The 24041-nt window shown below is 42.3% G+C and overlaps 1 protein-coding gene across 4 annotated transcripts in view; it reads right to left on the reverse strand.

The window, feature by feature from the left end:
• FAT3 (FAT atypical cadherin 3) overlaps positions 1-13095 on the reverse strand; it is a 318771-nt gene extending 305676 nt beyond the window's left edge. For all 4 annotated transcript variants that reach the window (XM_065640507.1, XM_065640499.1, XM_065640520.1 and 1 more), the window contains exon 1: positions 9801-13095. In XM_065640507.1, the coding sequence (XP_065496579.1) occupies positions 9801-13095 (3295 nt within the window). The remainder of the gene's footprint in view (positions 1-9800) is intronic.
• Between the last annotated feature and the right edge of the window lie 10946 nt (positions 13096-24041).

Below are 24041 nucleotides of genomic sequence, written 5' to 3' on the forward strand. Positions count from 1 at the left end.
TCACCAGCCAGGCTAGATGTCAACCGAAGTCCTAACCTTTAGTTGTCATTTTGCATCTGCAGTTGCGAAAAATAAGTCCTTGGCAATAACCAAAACATTCTTGTTTCTCATGGTTCCATTCTTTTATTTATCTCCGGGGTCACAGCTCTCCATCCACGATCAGAAGCTCCTCTTATCTAGTAGATTGAACCACTTTGAACCCCTTTTTGCTTAATGAGGCAGAAAGTTCAAAAGTTCACAGCTTGCAGTCTCAACAAACTTACTTATGCTGAATTCTATATAAGGAGTTTCTAAACAAGTTCTGTAACAATCATAGAATCATTTTGGTTGGAATAGATCCTCAGGATCATCGAGTCCAACCATAACCTAACTCTAGCACTAAACCGTGTCCCTAAGAACCTCATCTAATGCCTTTTAAACCCCTCCAGGGATGGTGACTCCACCACTTCCCTGGGCAGCCTGTTCCAATGCCTGACAACCCTCTCCCTGAAGAATTTTTTCCTAATATCCAATCTAAACCTCTCCTGGTACAACTTGAGGCCATAAGCATTATACAAAAAAATTCAATAAGCTAAAGCAGTCTATTCCCTAACACCATATACAATCAGATTACTCTCAGGCCAATGTAAACACTTCTTCATAATTAGTCCTGACACAAATTAAAGCAAGAAAGTTTAATTTCATTCCTTATAGTCACTAAGATGATTACTCATCAGTGCTAATGGCCAAGAGCTCAGGTTTATAACTAAAAACTGATTTTCAATGGCAAAAGCAGCCACTTAATTCGAGTCAGACCCAGACCTCAGCATCTCCTTAGCCCTGGAGCTGCCCACCTCTCCAGTCCATCTCCTCAGAGAACTGTCACTCGTACATGTACAGTGAGCACATTTTGCTCAACTCCAAGATGAAAATATCATCAATGTAACTCAAAAAAAAAAGTTTCCTAAGAGAAGCAGCTTCAGGCTGCCTCCCTCTGAAGGTGGGGTCATGGTAACAAGGCTGTCAACAGTGGGAGAGAGCAGCAAAGTTGGGATGTTGCTGGCTACAAAGATATTGCGTAGTTAGCATCTTCAGAACATGGTATAGACATTAAAGAGCAAGAAGTCAACATGTGCATTTAAATGGAGGGGCAGGTAAGCTCCGTAGCATCCTGACCAACCATTTAGATGGGGGATGCACTGGAGGGTACCACAGCTCTCTGCAGACCCACACTCCCCATCTTCTTTCTCGTTCCCCCAATGCAAGGAACACAGAGGAAACCCAGAACAGTCCTACATGTTCACACACTCCCCGCTCCCACAGTACACTGCAGCAACGCCTGCCCAAGCAGAGGGCAGGTACCACCAGCAGGACTCAGCCAACCGCATCTCCTCACCTGGGGTAGGACTCACCTCACCCATCTCAACACCATGTTCATGTCCAACTTTCATAAGACATGTAACCAGGGGAGCAAAGCCATACGAGATGAACACTGCCCCACGTGAAGCGTCCAACGTAATCCTCAGATCATCTAATTACAGTGAGAGATCACGCAGCTTTCCACCCCACGTCCCTGACCTGTGCTCTGCAAAACACTGGAGGCACACAGCCTGCAGATCTGTCCTCAACACGTCCCCAGAAAAAGAGAAGGATGTGACAAACTCCTAACCACAACTGAGCGGCTCTACTCCTCTTTCGTTAGCTGTGAACAAAACGATCAGGTCAATGCCAGTGGACAGCTTTGAGAAACACAAAAATGTAGCACTGCAAACGCCTAATGCAAACCAACTGCGATGAAAACTCCCTCTGCACACGCACTCCGTTTGGCTTTCTCTCAGTTATTTCTTATTGGCAACACTTCAATGCTAATAAGACACCATAAGTGTATAAAATGTAATAAAGATGTTTACATTAAACAGAAGACTACGGATTAAAATAATCTGTTCTGTGAGGTATAGAAGCTCATCTCCAAACATCAATTTTCAGGTAAACACGTACGTACGAATGGAAAAATATCTGACAGTGGAAGGATATTTTTACTCTATTTTTTCTTTGCTGGCAAAGACCCGACAAGTTCCAAGACTTTGACACTGAAATTAGCCAAATAGCCTTAAAATATGACACAATTATTCAGCAATGAGAGCAATGAGATTTGAAGAGTTTTCCAAGCAAGTGCCTGATTTGCCATTACTTGTAGTCCTTGAACTGCAAATAGCTTCATAAAAAGTACCCTTCAATCCAGCTTCCACGGTAAATTCTGGAGCGTGCCTATGTGCTGAAGCGAGGGAAGAGATATGTAGACGTATTTTGGATCAGTCCAGTGTTACCACCTGTCTCTGCTCCAAACCAGCCCCACAAATTCCTCTTTCACTCTGTCCAGTTCTACCGCTCCCTAAAAAGCCACACAAGCTGTCGCAAGTGTCAGACAGGAGGATGTGGCCTCGATTTTACTGGCCACTGGAGGCTCCTCTCTCTTGGACGTGTTTCAGGAAAGGATTAAGCCGTACAACAAAAGTGGCTCCACATAATCTTAGACACTGTTGAAACATCCTCCTCTGTACATCCCAAGAGGACAGGGCTGTTCGTACTGCCCTCCACGTGCCCATAAGCCGGCAGTTTTGCATTAACGACCTCACTTCTCAATGCCCCTGGGCTCCCATTGGTGCCTTAGAAGAGATAAAACAGATTTTTCTCCAGTTTCCACTGAACCACCATGAATTGCTCACATGGGAAGGCAGATCATGGTCTGAAGTGATGCCAAGATGAAGCTGGTGCTCCGACGCTCAGTCTGAACACCAGACACTGGAAGTTAATTTTCCTCCAGTATCATCTGACTGACTGTCTTGTGGCTTGGTCCCATGGCTGGCACTTTGGGCATAAGCTTTCTGCAGGAGCACCTGGCTATAATTTCATGGACGATATGCACAGAATAATGTAGGGGTGACTTGTGGGCTTAAACACTAACGGAGAGAATAGGAGAACATGCAATAATACAAAATACTCTTGGAAACAAATCTCCAGGCTGATAAAGGTGACAAGAGGAAATAACAAATCGCACATTTCTTTACTAACAAATAAAACACTTGGAAACTGAGATGAAATGTTTTATCATCAGGAGCATCCTGAGTAATAAAGGAGATACTCTAAACATTTTCCAAAGAACATGCAAATCGCAGCTAACATGCAAATTGCAGCTAGCTATAAAAAATGTACGTTGTGAGCTGTTTTATGGGGTATAAAGCCAAGAGAGCTGAACAGCGGTGATGGAACAATTCTGCATGACTGGCCTCACTTAGGAAACTTTGAAAGTATGTCAGAATGATACCATGGGCCCTTTAAAGGAAATATTTTCATGAGCTGATGCATTGTTTTAGGGTTCATATTATTAAATAAAAAGTTAAACAAATTCACTCCAGTGAGATTAAGACAAGCCTTGTTCCTTTATTAATTTACAGCTACAAATGGCAGGGAAATGATGAACACACAGATACAGAATTTATCAAAAAACCCCTGTTTTTCCACCACAACTAATTTTAAAGAAAAAAGAAAAACATTAACAACTACTTTCCTAAAACTAGAAATCATGAACGAAGGAAAGCTTGCACTATTAAAAGCTGCTAGAGATAACTCACAGAACAACGATAATGCCATAGCCCAGACTCAGAAATAGCTGCTCCCAGGAATGCTTTATTCATTCCTGACACAGACAGAGGATGACAGATCAGATTCTGGCCAGGACCGTGTTCTGTGATCCGTCTGGCACATTCCTTCCCAGAGAGGCTGCTCGGGAGATCCATCGCGGCCGGGCTGAGGACTGACCATCTCCAGTTCTGAGCAGCTCTATGGCCTGAAGTTACTCTGAAAACCGGGGTTAGAAGCCTGGGATAATTAAGCGGCTCCAAAATACTGGCTCTGGGCAATGAAATTTGCCTACATTCACCAGGAGAATGAAGAACGCCTGTAATACTAATGACTTGAAACTCTACAATGAATTCAATTCTACAAGTGAGTCTGCCCAGATTTACCCACTAGCTCCTACGTGCTTTCATAAAATTAAACAAGCGAGAGGAAAAAAAAATCATGTATCACAAACCATTTTCATTTTTACTTCATTTTGTTTCAAGGAAATGCTAGTAATGGTCCTGCATAAATATTTATCAGACCACTCAAATTGTAATAAATGAAAGTATCCTTCAACAATACACAATAACTGAAAACTATTTTAGAAGACAGTGACAACAAGCAAAGAGTCTGAAGCAATAAATTTATTCCTTTCTGTCAGACAGATACAACAGTGCAGGCAGGTCTGTTTTATTGTAAACTATATCATCTGGTGTTTCTAGTTTCCATTATTAACCGTTTGAAGATATGATTAGGGTTTTCCAACACCGACTGACTTCTTTTTAGGCTCTAGCTACAGTTTGTTAGGAATTTCTGTCACTCATGAGAATTTCTATTGCTCATGAGGTACCTTAAATGGTATCAAATAGAAGATCCGACTGCTATCCTTGGCACCACAAATAAATCCAAGGAGTCTAATAATTTGCACTCTGCCTCCATTTAATAGTATCCTTAAGATTTCAGCACAGTGGCTTATTCAGCTGAATTTCAGGGCTGAAAACACCTAAAATAACAAGTTAACAGGGTCATCTGCAGCTCCTGTTCTTACCAAGGGGCCTCTACGGGGGTGGAAATTAGCGCCAGCTAATGCCTAAATTTAAAATCCCAATGAAAATCAGGGGAACTCAGACTCCTGAATAACCTTAGGAAACGAGGTTAATAAGTTTTGAAAGCGTTGCATTTTCATGAATACCACTATTTTGTCTCAGTGTTCAATGTCAGTGTGACTTAAGAAGATGTTTCAATGCTTTCCTGGGAAGCAGAAAAAGACTTATTGCTCCAGTTTCCTCACCTATGTAGGAGAGTTAGTCATTCCTTGCACCCCAGGGCGCTGCCACACCAACTCCAGCGAAACCTGCAGAAGCCTCTGCAGCAGCAGATGCTGAGTGTGTCTATAGTCTCTGCTCCTCTAGAACTCATTTTGTCCATTTGCTATTACTAGTACATCCACGAGTAGCGTAGGGGTAAATATAGAAACTCCTTGAGTGCCAGGCTGTTACATCAACTGTGTACAGAGTAGAAACACATGCCAGACTAAAAAGTGGAGCTTAAGTCAAAAATGCTGTTTAGCTGAACCGCAAATCATTAAAAAATGAGAAGGAAGACGTCAGCATTTAGGGTAGGACTGATCTCATCTAACTCAATCTTTCAAGTTGAGAAGTCAGGAAGTCTTGCTAGTTGACCAAGTCCTCACTGCGGCCAGAATAGAGGTACTGCTAGACGGTATTTAGTTACCCAATGTAGGTGGTATCATAAACCCATATGCATTTTTTGGACTCACCACCAGCTCCTGAGGTAGCAAAAATACACCGTTTTGCTGTGGTACCAGCACTATGAGGCTGTACACAGCAAAGCTGAGAAAATCCAGGTTTTTAAGAAGGCAGTAGAGGACCTCTGTCTGACAGACAAAACTTCTAGAAGACTAGTTATTATCTATTAGAGTTATCACTACAATGAAAACTCAACAGCACACTCTCATCCCACAAAAACCTTTAACAGAATTCTGTTCATTTTGTGTTACAACAATCTGGAAATATAGAAGGTTTTTTTACACAATTCACTCCTAAGTCTGTAATTAGCAGACTGGCAAGGAGTGTGGAGGAATACACCACGTGGGAAGCAGTACTGGAGATGAAGAAATGGCTTGAGCTTCTCCACGGGCCCTGAGCAGCATAAGGGGAAGGTTACCACCCCCCTCCACAAGATCAAAGCATCAGATCTTGATGACTTTCTATAGATAGAAAAGAGGGTGGGAAGCTCTGTCTAGCACTGTATTCTCAGAAAATTAAAAATCATAAAACATTAGTTACATGACTCTCATCTTCTATACTCTTAAAGACCTTATTTCCAGTAACATGCATTTTTTTTCCACTTTTTATTTCTAGAAGTGCATTTATGTGTGGGTTTCACATTGAGAGGCAATTCCCTGAAATTAGGCTAAAAACATCAGTCTGGTAGAGAGGAGTCATCACAAATTACCCGGCATGCAAACCTGGCAGTATGGAGGAGACTCCCGAGCTTGCTGAACACAAACCACTGTTCGCAGCCTGAAAGGAGACCAGCCTGTTGTGGAACCCACACTAAAAGGAAGGACAAGTTTGATGGAGTTAAGATGCAGCTATAGGCTGCTGTATATAGAATCATAGAATCACAGAATGTCCTGAGTTGGAAGGGACCCACAGGGATCATCGAGTCCAACTCCTGTCCCTGCACAGGACAACCCCACAGGTCACACCGTGTGTCTGAGGCCGTTGTCCAGTCTCTTCTTGAACACTGTCAGGCCTGGGGCCGGGACACCTCCCTGGGGAGCCTGTTCCAGTGTCCAGCACCCTCTGGGGGAAGAACCTTTTCCTCATGTCCAACCTGAACCTCCCCTGGCACATCTTCCTGCCATTCCCTCGGGTTCTGTCACTGGTCACCAGAGAAGAGCTCAGCCCTGCCCCTCCTCCTCCCCTGGTGAGGAAGCTGCAGCCGCCATGAGGTCTCTCTCCCCTCAGTCTCCTCCAGGCTGAACAAACCCAGTGACTTCAGCCGCTCCTCATACGGCTTCCTCTCCAAACCCTTCCCCAACTTCGTAGCCTCTTCTGAACACTCTCCAGTAGCTTTATATCCTTTTTACCCTGTGTCCCCAGCCCTGCACCCAGCGCTCCAGGTGAGGCCGCCCCAGCGCAGAGCAGAGCGGGACAATCCCCTCCCTGCCCGGCTGGCCGTGCTGGGCTGGATGCACCAGGACACGGGTCCCTCTTGGCTGCCAGGGACGCTGCTGGCTCATGTTCAACTTGCCATCGACCAGAACCCCCAGATCCCTCTCCGCAGAGCTGCTTTCTATCTCTCTATAGTGGAATAAGAACAAAGCCACCATGCCAACAAGCGTGCACAGCACGGTGCGGTGTGCACCCACCACACAGACCAGCCCCTTCTCGGGTATCTCTGCACCGATTCCCCCTCTCAGTATCGACCTGCCTCGGGGAGCACAGGCACATTTCAGCACACAGGTGACACCATTAAGATGGAATATTGCAGAAGAATAAAAATAATGCACTCGAGCAGAATTTTGCTGAAAGCACGGACGTGCTTGGAGTCCAGCCTGCTAACGTATCAGGATGAATTTGGCCCGATTTACATCCTAATGATTATAATGGATGCTGCAGTCTTCTTTTCATTAAGGCAGCAGCCAAAAATATTGATTTGTTGTACTTCGCACTCCTGCTTACCTTCACAAATTTCAGGAGAGACAGTGCATAAGCCAATAGAGCTGGTCAGTTTAAAAGTGACAAATTAACTGCACTGAAAGTAAATAAACAGCTAACTCTTTGTAAATTAATTCAATATGTGACTTGAGCTCTTTTCTACAGCTAGAAAGGTGATTCATGATTCAGCAGCATTTATGTTGCTACCAGTTCAATAGCAGGGCATTAATGTTGTGTCCTGTTTGACACAGCATGTCAAATTCTGCACCTGGGTTACAACAGCAGGACTTGGAGTAACTCCTGAAGCCCCAAGCCTCACCCTCCTCATCACCCCGGCTGCAGCTACGCACCCGTGTGCTCCCCAGGATGGTTTCAAGAAGGTTGAAGTTGTACTGGACAGTTGAAGAAAACAGAAAAAGAACCCAAAAGAGTCTTTTGATCTGCTGGATTATGAAGTGTCTTCTGGAATGGTTTGGTCAAACAGGATAAGTGACAGGGTTGGTTCATTTCCATGAAAATACTAGTGAAAGAGTGAAACAAAGACAAATATATACAACTTTTAAAGTTGGGGGTGCAGTTTGTGTTTGAGGGGTTCCCCCCTCAACTAGATTTCAGTTCTGGAAATAAACTGAGTGGTTTACTCTGGAATATTGAGTACAATTCCCACTCATGTAAAAACATGATTCATGCTTTACCGAACAGGGACCCTAACATATTGTAGGCTATCACTCCTACTAGTCTAGACACAGGGTAAAAAGCTTCCTTAATTTATTAATGAGCAACATGCACTAACTTACTCTCCATAACAATTCCTTTCAGTTCAATAAATGTTGCATCTTGAGATTTTCAGACCAATGTTGCAGCATTTGGACCAGTCTCCTATCGCTTTACAAAGAACCCATTTAGCTGAAATTGATGCTTCTGAATAAGCAGGTAGGCAAATATATTCAAATGCAAGAGCTTAAACTGAAATTAATGCTCAACTGCCTAAATAATGTTGCCCAAATGCCTTCAACCACTATTAGCACTGCAGAGTATGCAAGTTCTTCATGTTTCTGGAAATTAGAGTAGGTGCCCTCTTGACTTCTGACACTCAAGTTTGATGTTTCTGGACACAAGGTTTTGACTGTATCATCTGTGCACAGCTGCAGCAGAAAGACTATAGCACAAACAGAGTAAAAATATTTTTCACTGCTTATGCTCAGACGCGATCCACAGCATTTGCAATGTCGTCTGTTTTTCATAATGTTCAGTTTAGAAAGTTGACATTTGATTAAACAGTTTGATTTTGCCAAAACATACATTTTAATCTTATGTTTTAATACCACATTCTCAATTAAAAGCTTTAGAAAAAGACATACAAAGTCTGCTCAAACCACAGTAAGCCCACAGACCTAACATATGAAACATAATTTCTGAAACTGTTGACTAATATTTTCTAATTTCCTCACTACTTCTAGTACCACAGCTGCACCATTACTCCCTACAGCTATCAGGCATTTAAACAGCCAACTTGTTAAGTGTTTCACTAGATAGCCTTTCATACCTGGAATTTCCACATTTTCCAATAGGGTGGGACAGCAGTGAAGTTCAACATCCTGATATTCTTCAGTCTGTTAATACTGTTTTCTAACACTGATGTTCATATCCTACTACCTCCAACGGAAAGCTCGTACAGCTGGTTTACAGGTACCACCTTTCCCTGTATTTGACAGAATGTTTGGGGTTGGAAGGGACCTCTGGAGATCATCTAGTCCAACCCACCTGCTAAAGCAGGTTCACCAGAGCAGATCACACAGGAAGGTGTCCAGGTGGGTTTGAATGTCTCCAGAGAAGGAGACTCCACAGCCTCTCTGGGCAGCCTGTTCCAGGGCTCCGGCACCTCAAAGTAAAGAAGTTTCTCCTCATATTCAGATGGAACCTTCTGTGTTTCAGACTGTGCCCGTTGCCCGTTCCTACCTTTACACAAGCATGACAACATTGATAAACACAGTGCTACAAGAAAGTGTATTATACAGAATGGCATATCATTCCAGCCTGCTAACTCCCATGAAAAATTACTCCCACGAACAATAATAACAAAACCACAAACAGGTTTTAGGATTAAATAATTCTTGTTTCATGCGCCTTATTTCCTTTCATTGGGTTTAGACACTGCATTCAAAGTCAAGAGCATTGTGGCTTTGTGGAGGTGACCTGAGTAATTTAAAACGACCAGCAGATAATATAGTGACTGGAAGTGAGTCATTCCGTAACTATCACTGCTTTCTAAATGAAGTCATCACAGAGCCGCTGAAAAGGAATGTGTTATTATTTCACACCCACGGAGTGATGAATGTAACCAGGTAATTAAATCATGTCATTGCTGTGCCTGGAAAATCCTTATTTATGATTTTATCTTGCCTGTTAAGAAGAGCTGAACTTCTTGTTAGGGTAGAAAATAATTATGCCTAAGCTTTGCTTTTGCAAAAACCTCTAAGAAGGGAAAAGGAAATTAGAAACAAAACTCACCAGTTTCTTCATCTATGCTGAATCTCCCCAGGCCACTGCCATCTCTGATGGAATACTGGATCTCTCCATCCCTTCCAGAGTCCTCATCTCGAGCAACAACTTGTAAAACACTTGTACCAATGCGGGAGTTTTCCTTTACAGATCCAATGACGGCAAAGTCAGGAAAATAGGGGGTATAGAGATTTTCATTAACATCCACCACTTCAACTTCCACAAAAGAAACAGAAGAGAGAGACACCGGGCGCCCCTTGTCCTTTGCACGCACGGTCAGGTTGTAGAACTGCTGCTTCTCGTAATCGAGCTCTTTGTTCAAGCGGATGGCGCCGCTCGCTTTGTCTATCTCAAACCGCCCGTTGTAATCGTTCACCAGTGAGTAACGGACTTGGCCTCCCAAACCAAGATCTGGATCGTGAGTTTCCAACCACGCTATGACAGTACCAACTGGTAGGTCCTCAAGGACCTTCACGTTGTAGCTGGATGGTATAAAGGCTGGAGAGCAATCATTGACATCATCCAAAAAAACCTTCAGAGGCACAATGGAAAACTGTTGAAGACCACTCTCCGCTTTGTCCCTAGCCTCGATCTTCAGTGTGTAGTTTGCTTTTGATTCCCGGTCTAGTTGATCGGCCACGTACACCATTCCCGTGGAACTGTTGATAGCAAATTGCTGGGTGTCTGTCAGTACTGAGTAAGTCACTTCGCCATTAGATCCTAGGTCTTTATCTCTGGCTTCTACCTGGATAATCTCTGTAAGAAGACTTGTACTTTCTAAAATATTAACTGAGTAACTGTCCTGTAAAAAAACAGGCTTGTTATCATTTGCATCCTCCACAGTGACAGTCAACAGTCTCCATGCAGATTTTGGTGGATTACCTAAATCATAAATTGTAATGTTAAGGAGATAGAGGTCTGTTTTTTCACGGTCCAAGGGCATAAGAACATTAAGTACTCCTGTCTCCATGTCAATGTTGAAACAACTATCTACATTACCATCAGAAATTGTATAAAGTACTCTGCCATTAAAACCTGAGTCTGCATCATAGGCTTTTATCCTCAGGATGGTGGCACCAACTGGCAGATCCTCTGAAACCTTTACATCAGTAGGGAAGGATTTGTCAAAATGTGGTGCCTGCCTGTTCACCGAATAAAAATCGAGAAAACCATCTTCCAAATTCAGCTTCACATTTGCTTTTGCCTTTTTGAGTAATTTTTCTGCTAGCTTCTGAGCAACTCTAGTTTCTCTACAGCTAAAGGTCTTTGAAGACGCTTTCCCATGGACTACCGAAATATTAACAAACATAGCATCAGCAAAGTTCTCTCCATCAGTTGCTGTTATCTTAAGGCCAAAATTGCTGTTCTTTATGCCAGAATTAACTAGAGATTTTTTCAGTTGCAGGACACCAGAGTCAGGATTTAAATAAAAAATGCCAAGTTCATTTCCAGAGATTATTTTGTACTTCACAAGCTCTAACTCATCTATGTCTATTGCAGAAACAGCAGTGATATGACCACCAACAGGAAAATCAGAAGAAATCACTCCCTGACATGCCACTTTTTCAAAAAGGGGTTTGTTATCATTGACATTGCCTATGTAGATGGTGACATTCACCTCGCTTTCATGGCGGTAGGGAGAACCCCAGTCAGAAGCTCTAACAATGAACCTGTAGCTTTCTGGTGAGGACTCAAAATCCAGTTCTTCAGATGTGCTGATGACACCTGTAAACTGGTTTATTGTAAATGGTAGTGAGTTCAGACTGGCAATGCTGTATGTTATGTATCCATTTTCTCCCCTATCTTTATCAACTGCTGAAACTGCCAACACACTAGACCCCACAGGGACACTTTCGTTGACAAACGAGCTGTAGGAGGTCTGCTGGAACTCCGGAGTGTGATCGTTGGCATCTTCTAACCTGACAGTAACCTCTGCTTTTAAATCATCACCTTTGTTTGTATATACTTCTAATTCATAGAGGTCCTTCTCAACGATTTTCAAAGGATGAGCAGTAGTAATAAGGCCTGTGTTGGGATTGATCTTAAAATACTCAGCATCCTCACTTGGAGATATTCTATATTCCACACCCTGTGGTTCAGGCATCAGCTTAACTACTGCAACCACCACACCAGGAGGTGAAAATTCACTGATCAAAACATCATACGCTTCCTTTTCAAACTTCATGGGGATACTTTCTTTCTTGGGACTAGCAATGTGGACCAGTTTGACCGCAGAAAATTTCTGAGGGGATCCTTTGTCCTTGGCTTGGAGAGTCAGGTTATAACCATATGGGAAGTTGTCCCAGTCAATGGGCTTTCTTTCTTTGATTTTGTACTCATTCATCCATTTACCTTCTTTAGTCAGGAAGAATTGTTCTAGTGGATCTCCAGCCACAATAGAAACAGATTCTATTTCGCCATTGGCTCCTTCATCTAGGTCGTCAATGTTAACAACTGCATAGGTAGGCTCCTTGTCTGATGGGAAGGGAATGTGGGTTACTACATTTATCGTTGGGGCATGTTCATTTATACGTTCAACATGAACATAAAGCTTGGCAGTGCTGCTTACACCATTGTTTCCATAAAGCTTCATTCCACGGTCCACGGCCAGAATCTCAAGATCATATCTGTTTTTCTCATCATAGTTTAACCGGCCACTTAAGGAGATAACGCCACTCGTAGGATGAACTGAGAAGAGATCAACTTTGTTTTTGAAGTAATAATAAAATTCACCATTGGACCCAATATCTGCATCTGTTGCAGTCACCTGTGCAATGCTAGTCCTTAAAGGAGTGCTTTCTGCTATCGTGACAGAGTACGTGGTTGGTGAAAACAAAGGTCTTAAGTCATTCATATCCAAAACCTGGATGTTCACTTTTGTCCACGCTTCCAAGTCCTCTCCTCTGACAGACCCTTTCACCATCAATAAATAGTTGTCCTGGATTTCTCTGTTCAATATAGCAGAATTCCCACCTTTAGTCCTTATTCTTAGGAAGCAAAAGTCAGCAATGATGACTTCTTCTGCTTTAAAAAAGCCCTCATCATCACCAGACACTATCCTGTACTTGATATCCCACGAGAGGTCAGCCAAGGTAATGCCCATCCTCGTTTGACTGTTGACATAGGTCCTGGCTGCAGAATTCTCGTACACCGTAGCGTTGTAAGTGGAATGTGTGAAGTGAAAGCCAAGCGGCGTGGTCCCGTGAGCTACCTGGCAAACGGAGGCCAGGAGCTTGACCACCAGAAGGGCAAGGCATGACGGAGGTGGCCGTGAGGCTGACCAGCGGCCCATGTTCACCTCCATCACATCGTTCCTTCACCCTGGGACAGAGAGAGAAAACAGGAAATGGGTGATCAAGAGATAAAAACCGTGAAGTCTCATGACAAAATTACTTACTACATTTTTGATTATAAATAAAATACATGCAATAGCTATTCACTGCATATTTAATTTAAAAAAATGAGAACACTATATACGCACACACAAAACCATGAGTTTTCAATTGTATTTTTACGTGTGAGTGTGCAATTCACACATACGTGCAAATATACATATATATATGCATGTATATATACTTTTTTAACATTAAAAAAACCTATGAGACCCTATCACATCTACACACGCACGCAGAAAGTCCAGAATAAAAATCACAGTGGAAAAAAAACTAAAATCAGACATACAAATCTGAATAAATTTATCTGAGAGGATGAGCCGCATACAGAAATTATTTTATTTATTTACCAGTAGCTCCAACTAAGCTTACGTAGTTTGTTTTCAGAGCATATTGTAAAACTCATTTTTACTCCCAACACTTGGAAAGGAGACAGGATTTTCATTATGTATGTACCACTGTGATAGTCAAATGTTATCAGCTTTTTTATGGATAGTTAAGAAAAATCACATGGTTGATGAAATTTGAGCCACTAAAACCAAGTAGTACATAAAAATCACTACCTAGATGGTACTTTAATTACAGATGCTTTCAGAAAAATAAAAATTAAGGAAGAATTATAGCTAATTAAATGCAATTACATACACATATGCATACACATACCCAGATACTAAGAACGGGCAAAATAAAACAGAGAAAATAATACTGCCTCATAAAGCTGCCAGGTGAAGACTCAAGTTGGGAAAAAGCACAGCTGAGATAGCCCATAGGACTTAATTCCATCCTTGCGTATGTACCAAAATGTATCCATAATTATGGTCACCACTTTACACCAAATCCACTGGGCAACATACCCTAAATGAGGACACAGATGAACATTTTTTCTGTATGTCCAATAAATGACTCATTCTCTGGGTACTACTGTCATCCCAAACTAAGAAAGGCCAAGACCCCCTCCAGTCCACCACCCGTCCTGCTGCCAATGGGCTACCCGACCAGCAGGACTGGAAACACATCCTTGCCTGGAGTGAATTTCAGCTTATACCACACTGCACTTTGGCAACCCCAGGCAGAATTTGGCTACACATAAGGTGCCCAGCTCCATTGCCAGCAGTCTGACTCAACCCAGTTTCACAGAATCAGAGAATGGTTGGGGTTGGAAGGGACCTCTGGAGATCACCTAGTCCAACCCACCTGCTAAAGCAGGTTCACCAGAGCAGATCGCACAGGAATGTGTCCAGGTGGGTTTGAATGTCTCCAGAGAAGGAGACTCCACAACCTCTCTGGGCAGCCTGTTCCAGGGCTCTTGTCCCTCTTCAGCCACCTCAAAGCAGTAAGAGCCTGTCCATCAATTTCAAAAGGCTCATTATAAATGTAAGTATTCAAATGCGATTAATAACCAGGCATTTGGGGAAGATTTGAAGTTCCTCCATATAGTCCTGTTGTGGAATACCCCCAGAGCCTCACTTCAGGGATGTAAATTGGGAGTTTAAATGGAGACAAGGTGAGTAGAGACACCAGCTAAAGGTTGCTGGATGGTGCTGCAGAAGCTCTGAACCAGGCTCTTGCTTATCGCTTCCCACTAAAAGGAGCGGAAAGGAGCCTGAGGAAACCAGGCAGGTGCTTACAGCGAGACAGTGTGAATAAGCTTCTTTGTCACAGAGTACATTCACTGCTACTCATGAAAATCACAAAAATCAATCTTAAAAGGCAGTTGTTGAAAGACCCACTGCACACATACATTGTTCTCATTCTCATTTGAAAGCCGCTTGAAAACGTAGTTTTCTCCAAGCTAGAATACAGAGTGGAAAAGGATAGGAAAAGTTGTCAATAATGACAGGGTTAATTTAAATTTCCAACCTGATTTCGACATGCCCTAGGAGATTAATAAACTGCGTGCAAGTTTTGGAATATGAATTCATGTTAGTTATCACTTCCAATATAACTGAATGACTATGGCACTTTTAAGTACTAATGATAATCAATTTATTGCTCTGATATTATAATGTTCACACAAAACACTTAACTTCCCGATCCCACAGTCTATATCCCATTGCTTAACATATTAATCAATCTGATGAATTTGTCAAGGCACCCATCTTTCGATACACTTATTTTCACATGCAGTTCTCTTCCTGTTTTGTTTCCTTCTTTTTTTTTATTTTCTATTATATCAACATAGAAAAGGAAACTTCTTGAAAACAAGAATGTAATATATCACCTCCAGGACTTGCATTGCCAAGTAACAGGCAAGTCCCCACAGAGCTACAGGTGGCAGGTCCTTTTCTGAATATGCCCGCTCAATTGTTGTGCACGTATCATGCAAGTTCTATGACTTACACTTGAACCCACACAGTTTCTACATCGAATATGTACAGATCTCCAATGTGTCATGTGCACGTGAGGGACCAGTTCTCCCCATGCTCTCCTCATGCTCTCCCCATGCTCAAGCTGATCCTCAGATGACCCAGGATGGTATTTTTCTACTTCGGTAAGGAAAGATTTATTTATTGTTGTTGCCATTTCATTCAACTGAAAGATCAGAGCAGTAGCATCTTATTTTTTCAGTACAGCAAACATTCATCAACTTAATCCACCAGTGTGAAAATACCAAAGTCCCTTATTTTCATGGGGCTTTGTGTGAATCACTTTGAACACTGCCACTAAAAGCTGCTGCTTCAGCCTCGTGTGGGAGACGATGCTCTCAAGTAGAAAATACAACCAATATACAGTACGCTCCTGCGTAAAAGGCAGCCAAGGGGAATGAGAAATTCTAATGAGACCCAACTCATAACAAAATAAAGGGCTGTGCCTATTCTGTGAAGTGTCAGTATTAAAATACTCAACAGACAAATCTTTTTTGCTGCCTTTCACCAAGAGCACTTCAGCATCCTCTGTCTACACTGCAATACCAGCCTCTCCACACAGCTAAGAGAAAGCAAATTTCTGCTGGCTTGTGATGGAGACTGATATTAAATTTCATATAAGAACCCAGACTTTATTTCACCACAGCTCAGCAGCTTCCCAGAAACAGGTCTCTTTGAAGTAATTAAATAAATCATATTATCCTATTTATGTCTCGTTTGGTGGTCTAGTTTCTCCTGTCCACACTGTAGTTCAGCCTGAGTTGGTTTCTCTCCGTCATTCATGGCCATCGACATCAGGTTTCCAGGTCCATCATAACCAGAAATCAGTTTTCCTCAGAAATACATTGCTACAAGCAAAAATGATTAAAAACTTTACTTTCAGGTTAGCCGTACCCAAGGTTACAGACTGCCAGGGTAACCGGGCATCAAAGCACATATTTACAAAGCCATGTGAATAGGTCAACCTAATGAAAAAGTTGTGTATATCCCAGGCAATACAACACGACAACCTTATGCTCCCATTCCATTTATCTATTTATTTTCAGAGAAAGCCAGGTCTAAGATCTAATCTCAAATACACTGCTGTAAATCCAGTCACGTCAAGTCTAAAAAAAAAAAAAAAAAAGTTTTAGTTGTCCAGTGCAATCAGGATTTGTCCTGAAACACTAAATGCAACCTAAAAATAACATATGTATGTGTGTGTATGTGCGTCTTCGTGAACGTGTGTTTTAGTTATGTATATGTATGTATACACAAACACACAGTTTGTGTATCTTTAGGTATAATTTCAGGGTTGGCACTGGCAAAACTGGACCTTCACATCAGGCAGCACTTTCAGAGTTTGATTTCATTTCAGATGTGGTATGCAGAGTTGTAACAAGCTCCTCATTGAAGTTATTCATCTATCCATATATTTATATGGCCATCATTGTTATATTATTTGAAAGTCCCAATGGATGAGCTATTAAACTGCCACTTGGGCTACCCAAGAATGTTTCATTCATTTACTGAATTCCTTTCTTCTGGGATATTTGTTTTTAAGAGCTCATAATACATACATATTCAACACACAGGAAATGTAATGTGATAGGTTACAGAAACAAAGTACAAAGCAACCCACCGTAAATTAAGAGGCATTTCTTTAAAGGCACTTCTTGTCAAAAAAATGTTATGGTTTCAAGTGAAGAGAAAGGTTGTGATTACTTGTGCTTGATTTTGAAGTGTTTGGGCAGGAGCTACTAAAAGAAAAAAGAAAAATCCAATCCCCTGGTACTGCTCAACACGGTTAGTCTGAAGAAACAGCTCTAGCAAGAGCAGAGTCAAAAAGAAAAAAACCTCATTCTAACTACCCAAGGAGGTGACAAGATAAGACGAAGTAGAAGTACAGCATCTTTCCACGCTTACATTAAATTTTCTGGCCTTGAAATGGGAAGGAAGGAATGGAGAAATAGAATCGTGCGTCTTGATTTTTAACAGTCTTTAAAATAAGCTTGAACATAATGGAGAAGTCTGTAATTTCGCATTCAGTTCTACACTCGGCCACTTTGCTCCTTGAACAAAGATTAAGTGTGTGACCCAATCCTTGCAGAATAGCTGCAGAGACCTGTAGGTGGCTGGTGCTCCTCAGAGGAATTGTTGAGATGTATGAGCGCCGTTCTTTTTTCTCATCTTGGCTCTGGCAACCTTCAGCCTGGGCTGCATCCAAACATAACACCCCACCAGGCCAGGAAGGAAGACTCAAGTCCCAGGATCTGCCAGCATTCCCAAGCACCAAAACCGTGGCTCTAATTCAATGTGCAGATATGAAACAAGTGCTGTCAGATCCTTTGTTTGATTCTCTCTCTCAAGACTAATTCTTCTAATCCCAAAGGTTTCCATATCATAAAATACTTGAAAAAGAAAACAACGCATATACCTCTTGGGTAAACTCTGAAAATATTTTAAAAGTGCCAAAAGGACTCTTAGAGAATATACGGAATATAGCAGGTAAATGTCTTCAGCAGACAGAAAGAATAAGCTCTTAGCAGGCCACAATAGGAAAAAAAAAAAAGAGTATTTTCCTCTCTCCCTACTTATCCTCCAGCCCAATCACAGCCTGTAAGATAAGGATTTTTCCTTAAATTAACTTAGGCGATGTGACTAGCTAATAGAATACAACTATTTAAGACTTTCTACGGGTCCTTTCAAAAAGAAAAGAAACCAATCTGTGCTTCAGCTTCCATCTTCATCACAAGGACCCAGTGGAGCTCTTTCCTACAGGGTCCTCTGGGCTGGGAGGAGAAAAACAGTTTCTCAACTTTGGATGACAAGTTTCCAACAGTCAAGGCATTTATGCACTTGTGTGCAAGGGAGAAAAAACAGAGTCAAGAAACCTTTGTTTAAAAGTTTTTACTTTGATTGGTATTTCTCTTGCAGAAGCTGGGAAAGAGAAGGTCCCTTTTCACTTAGAACAGAAGTGTGACCACATGGTATGGAAAAATATTAAAATCTGGAAATACCTCAGGAGAGTTGTCACAATTCTCTTTCAATGGGAAGCTATTTAAAATCTAGAAAATAGGCAGCTTTACATTAAAAAAAAGTATATTTGAAAATATAAAGGTCTTTTTTAGGAGGCAGAAGGACATTAACTTCACACGCACATGAACTCAAAACAGTGAAGTGATGCATCTGCAGCAGGAGCAGAAGATCTTGATTTTGTTGGAAGTGACCTCAATCTCACAAGTAACTCCTTCCTTTCACTCACACAACACCACTAGCAGTAGCCTGTCTATTCTTATAGTCTAACCATCAAAACACCAAACCTACAAGCCTGTCACCCAGTTAAATCCATGTCCTTGAATGACGCCCCTTATTCTCCGTGCTACTTTATATCACTAACAGCAACCTGCCTACACAAAAACTTCTGCATGACCGGGCCGTGAGGACCTGCAGAAAGGGTGCAATGAAGGTTAAAAAGCATTCTTGATTGGTGTGTAGTTGTTACCTATTTAAGACTGAGGTCAAGCTGCACCAGTGATAGGAAAAGATGTTTTTTACAATCTGTCATTGATAGTGCAACAAGGAGGTGGGACACCAAGTATATCAGTGCCCTCTCCCAGAAGGAGCCTCTTCCATAGTTCAGAACTACAGAAAACTCTTCCAAACTCAAGGAAATTCATATTTAAGGCACACAGAAGATAGCGATCTAGGAGTTTAAACACAAAGTCATTATTCTACCAGGAAACCTCTGTCACAGACTAGAGATAGCCATGGACTTTATACTCTCCCCTCATTACACAGGCAATATAACTAGCATGTTGTCAAATGAGAAAAGGGAAAAAAGCACATTTAAACACCACTTTCTCTGGTCAGACATCTTCCTTGAGCTGCACTCCACAATAACTTACCCAGCTGAGAAAGTCTAACAATTTACCAGCCAGGACAAGAAATCAGAATACAGTTTAAGAACGTAGAATTTGTGCCACATGGAAATGAATTAAAAATGCGTTTTCAACTCTAGGCAGGAGCAAAAACAAACCTGACTGATACTGATAGATTTACAAGAGGGGATATATTCATGGGGCTACCTGCTCCCCAATGAGCACAAAAATATGATTTTCCATATATATGATCATATCATGATGTGCTTATCCCAAAAAGAGAAGATGAAGACAAAATGACCATTTCTGCAGAGTAAGCCCTTGCAAGAGACAGCGCTATAAATCCTGACCTTCCTTCGAGCTGCAAATCCTCCCGCTGCCTGCATACAATTTCACACAGGAGAAAGGCCACTCAGCATGTAGCAAGTGTAATTCCAGGCTGTCCCTAGGAAGTGAAGATTTAGCCACCCAGATGCATGTTATGAATAACTTTGTCTTGCTAGCAGGTGCTGGGGATTTTTCCATACAGCACCAATTTTTGCCATGTATCAGTTCATCAGCAAATGCTTGCAAGCAGGAGCCAGGCGTCATTTGTCTTCCCACGGAGCGGGTGCGAAGGGTCTGTCGGACTCCCCTTCCCCCTCGAGGGCGAAATTTGGCTTGGGGAAATGGTATGGGGAGAAGCAGGGAGGAATAATTTGCCTCCATTCGAGATCCGTTGAAAGGGAATTCCTGGGAGCCACCTTACAAGGGATTTGAGCTTGCCCCTTGGTGGTCTGCCCCAAGGGAAACAAAGACTGATTGCCACTTTTCATGCTTTGTGTATCTCCAGTCCCCCCAGGCTCCTGCTTCTTAATCACTGTAAAACAGGGAAGCTTTGGGGCAGGATCAAAATGAGCCAGTTATGATCATGGGGACTATGTGCATCCTCATGAAACACACTCAAGGATGCTATTTCTTGCTATTTGACTTTTTAAATTTTTTCTTTTTTTTTTTTTTTTAAAGTTTATGTCATAAATAGACTTTGATCCTCATCCAAGGAGCCCTGGCTTGCAAGATCTTTCTCGGTACAGTGTCAATGTAAAAAATCCAGGACTGGTGAGTCCCACTCCTGTCACCGCTGGTCTTTCCCCAGCTCTCCGTTCACCACACGTCAATGTGGATTCCCCCGAACAGCCCGTTCTTTGCCGAGCTGCATCCCTGACCCTCAAGGACGAGGTCTCTGCCCACACTCCGGCAGGCAGGATCACACTCTGACATGCAGCACCTTAACAGCTGCATACATTGGGACTTCAGCAGAATTATGTTACCCTTGCTATAATGCAAGTAATAAATACAAATGAGACCAGAGAGTCTTCAGTACAAAACCCTAGAGCAATCCGATCTCTACTTTTTACAAAGCCCGCTGAAACGCAGCAATGGAATAAGCACCACAGCACTGATGCGAATGTGGTGTCCCAGCAGCTGAAAAAGCATCTTCCACCTTTCCCACACAAGGATCAGCTCCCATCCTGCACTCTCTTCCGTGGTGGTTCTCCTGCAAACCCATTCCCGCTGGATCCAGGCACTGCCGGCCAGGGCAGCCGGTCTGCTCTGTGTTCAGGATACTGCACATACTCCTCCTGACAGCTTGCACAGGCTTGTATAAACTATTTCAGTATAGTTTATAGTAAGAAAGAAGTCCATGAGATTTACAACTACTGTTTCCAGGGCCATAATAGGTATGTAGGTGTAAGGACTGGGGTAAGCTGCTACTCTCAGAGGGAAAAAATACTATATATCTCCCTCAGACACTCTGTGTGTGGAGGTAGGGCAGCTCAAGTGGTCCAGACCTTTCTATACGGGCAAAAGAAGGGTGGTTGAAGAGAGGAACATACAAAAGCTTCTTCCCAGTTGACTGCTCCATGTAAAAAATACAACATAAAATGAGAGACCAGGGGACAAGACTGGCAGGTTGTACTAGATGGTCTTTAGTGGTTCCTTCCAACCCAAACCATTCCATGACTCTATAATTACGACATATCAAGTCAAAAGTGTAGTATCAGAAGACATATGGATGCATCCAGGTGCCATTAAGAAAAAAAAATAAATAAAAAAACCCAACAACACGATTAAACAGAACAACCACTTGATAAACATATAAATCTTATGATTCTACAGAAAAAGACAAAAAAATTGTTTCTTGAGGCTAGGAACTGGATTATTGGGTTTGCAATGCCATTTCTCTTCAAGATGGTTGTGACACATTCCAATAAAGAGAGATTGTACTTGAAGAGCAAGGAGCAAATATTTTGATTGAGACTCTCAACAAGTTTGAGATTTGAGAATGAAACCTAGGTTAGGCAGTGAACATTTTTCTTTCAGTAGGGCAGGAATCTGCAGGGTGCTGGCACCGGCTGCTGTGCCATAGGCATCACACAGAGCTGCTTCTGCTTCTGGAGCAACGCACTTGAGTTGTCTACAACCAGCTTGGGATGTCCACATGGATCTGACTTCCAGGCACTGCAGAGCAACCACCTTTCTGAAAGACAACTCCCAAAAAATGGCCTCCTGCTGGCCCTCTGATAAAGTAGCTTCAGAAAATTTGGACCAATCCTAAGCCCACAACTATCCACTAAACAAAAACAAAACCAAAAAAGCCACCACCACATTGATGAATACACTTTCTGCTTTCTAAATCTTCCTGTGCAAAAAAATCAGAAAGCTTGCAGTTTGTTCAAACAGGCAGCATTTAAAGAAAGAGCTATTGCCATCACTTTTTAAAATTACATCCAGCTCAGGCCATAGGAATTGGTTAACCTGCCTAAGTAAGAAGAAATGCACAGATGCATTAGGTCAAATACATCACAGTTTCTCTCAGATAAGTGAAATCCACACTGCAGACATCACGTGGTAGATGAAGTCAGACTTAAACTGAACAAAGTTCAGACAGAAACACAGAAATTTCCTTTCCAGCTCATGTGCTAAAGTCAAAGCACTGCAAGGAAGAAAGCTGCCTTGGACTGCTATCTGCATTGGAAGTACTTGAATCCATACAAGGTGCTGAATCCAATTATTTTGCATGGGATCTTTTAAAATGCTAATTCTGACACACATAAGGGAGTGCTGGTGGCACTCAGGCAGAGAGATCTGCTGTGGCTGCACAGAAGAACCTCTGGTCCCACCTCTGGTCCATCCTCCACCAGGCACCTACCTTCAATGCAGCCATCGAAGGAAAGGCCCAGCACTGAAGTCTTCTGCACACCGAACCTCCCACCGCATTCAGACGAGTTACCCGTACCGAAACCACGCACGCTTCTGCCTCCCTTGAGTGGTCGGATCACGCATAGATATTTGAGATGATAACCACTTTTTAGCTCACCAGACATCAACTCGAACCACTACAGCTTCAGCTTTCCAACTTGGCCAGTTCAGCCGCTGCAGCTGGGAGTCCCTCGAAGCCTATTGCGTGTTTGGAAAGGTCCAACTTTGCAGGCACAGTCCAATTAAAAGCTCCAGAGAGCAGAGATCACTATTTAAAGCCGAACTGTTCACTTTTGTTTATTTATAGCAAAACCATTAATTGCTAATCACATATTTGTTTGCTGGAAAACCAATGATCCAAAATAAACACGAAGTTTAAAGACCATTCCCAGAACACTGAACGGTATCAGGAACAGCGCTACAAATGTAAATCAGAAACATCAAAACACATCAGGATTTCAACTGGAGGAACAAACAAGCCATTATTTCTGTGCCAGAAAAGAGGTTACCCATAAGCCATCAGTTAGCCACAGAGTCATCTACAGCCCAGCAGTTCCTTACATCCTGGAGAAAGACAGACACCACTGCACAGTATCTGTTGAAAAAACCTTCATGGAAACCAGCATATGCAAGATTAAATGAAGTATCTCAATACAGAGTTTCAATAATTTCCTTGGAAAGTGCCTTTTAAATATTTGGTGTTAGAGGCAGAACCACAGAAAGATGAAAATTTCATTTAGGAGCCTGTTTTGTATGTCAAAATAATATAAAAACATAAAACAACAACAAAAAGTTGGTAGTTGGTTGTTTTTTTTTTTTTAAATCCCTCTTCACTAATAGAGCTCCATGCTCCCCTTGGGAGAAGCACGTTCCCTCAAACATCTACCTCCCAAAACCCTTGTGGATACAGGGTTTCCCTGAAGCACCTACATCTACTGGCTGTCAGAAGAGTTTTGACTGCAAAGCATCCACACCAGCCCTGAGAGCGAGCGGTGCCCTCGAGTTCCCCGATGTTCACACGTATTTGAAGGGCAGGTAAGTGCACACACACAGCCCATTTCCAGGTCAGGAAACAGGCACAACATCTCAAGCCCTTTGCTCTGGGTCACGTAGGAGACGCGCTCCAGCCGCCAGCTCTCACTGCCTTGCTACGCTGCCCTCTGTACCTGCACGATTTCGGGCTGGAAGGTTTCCCTACAAAGCAATGCTCACCAGCATTCCTGGCCTAAATTTTCAAAACAGAGGGTCATACAGTTCTGTTTCTCATGACCACTGCAGTGGCTACTACTGAAAACTCATCATTTATTCACTGTTTGTGAATTTGGGTTCAGTCTTCAAAGTTACATCTAGATCTTCAGAAGTTAATAGGAGACACTGATTATGAAATAG

This window comes from Caloenas nicobarica, chromosome 1 (assembly GCF_036013445.1).
Source record: "Caloenas nicobarica isolate bCalNic1 chromosome 1, bCalNic1.hap1, whole genome shotgun sequence".
NCBI classification, from domain to species: Eukaryota; Metazoa; Chordata; class Aves; order Columbiformes; family Columbidae; genus Caloenas; species Caloenas nicobarica.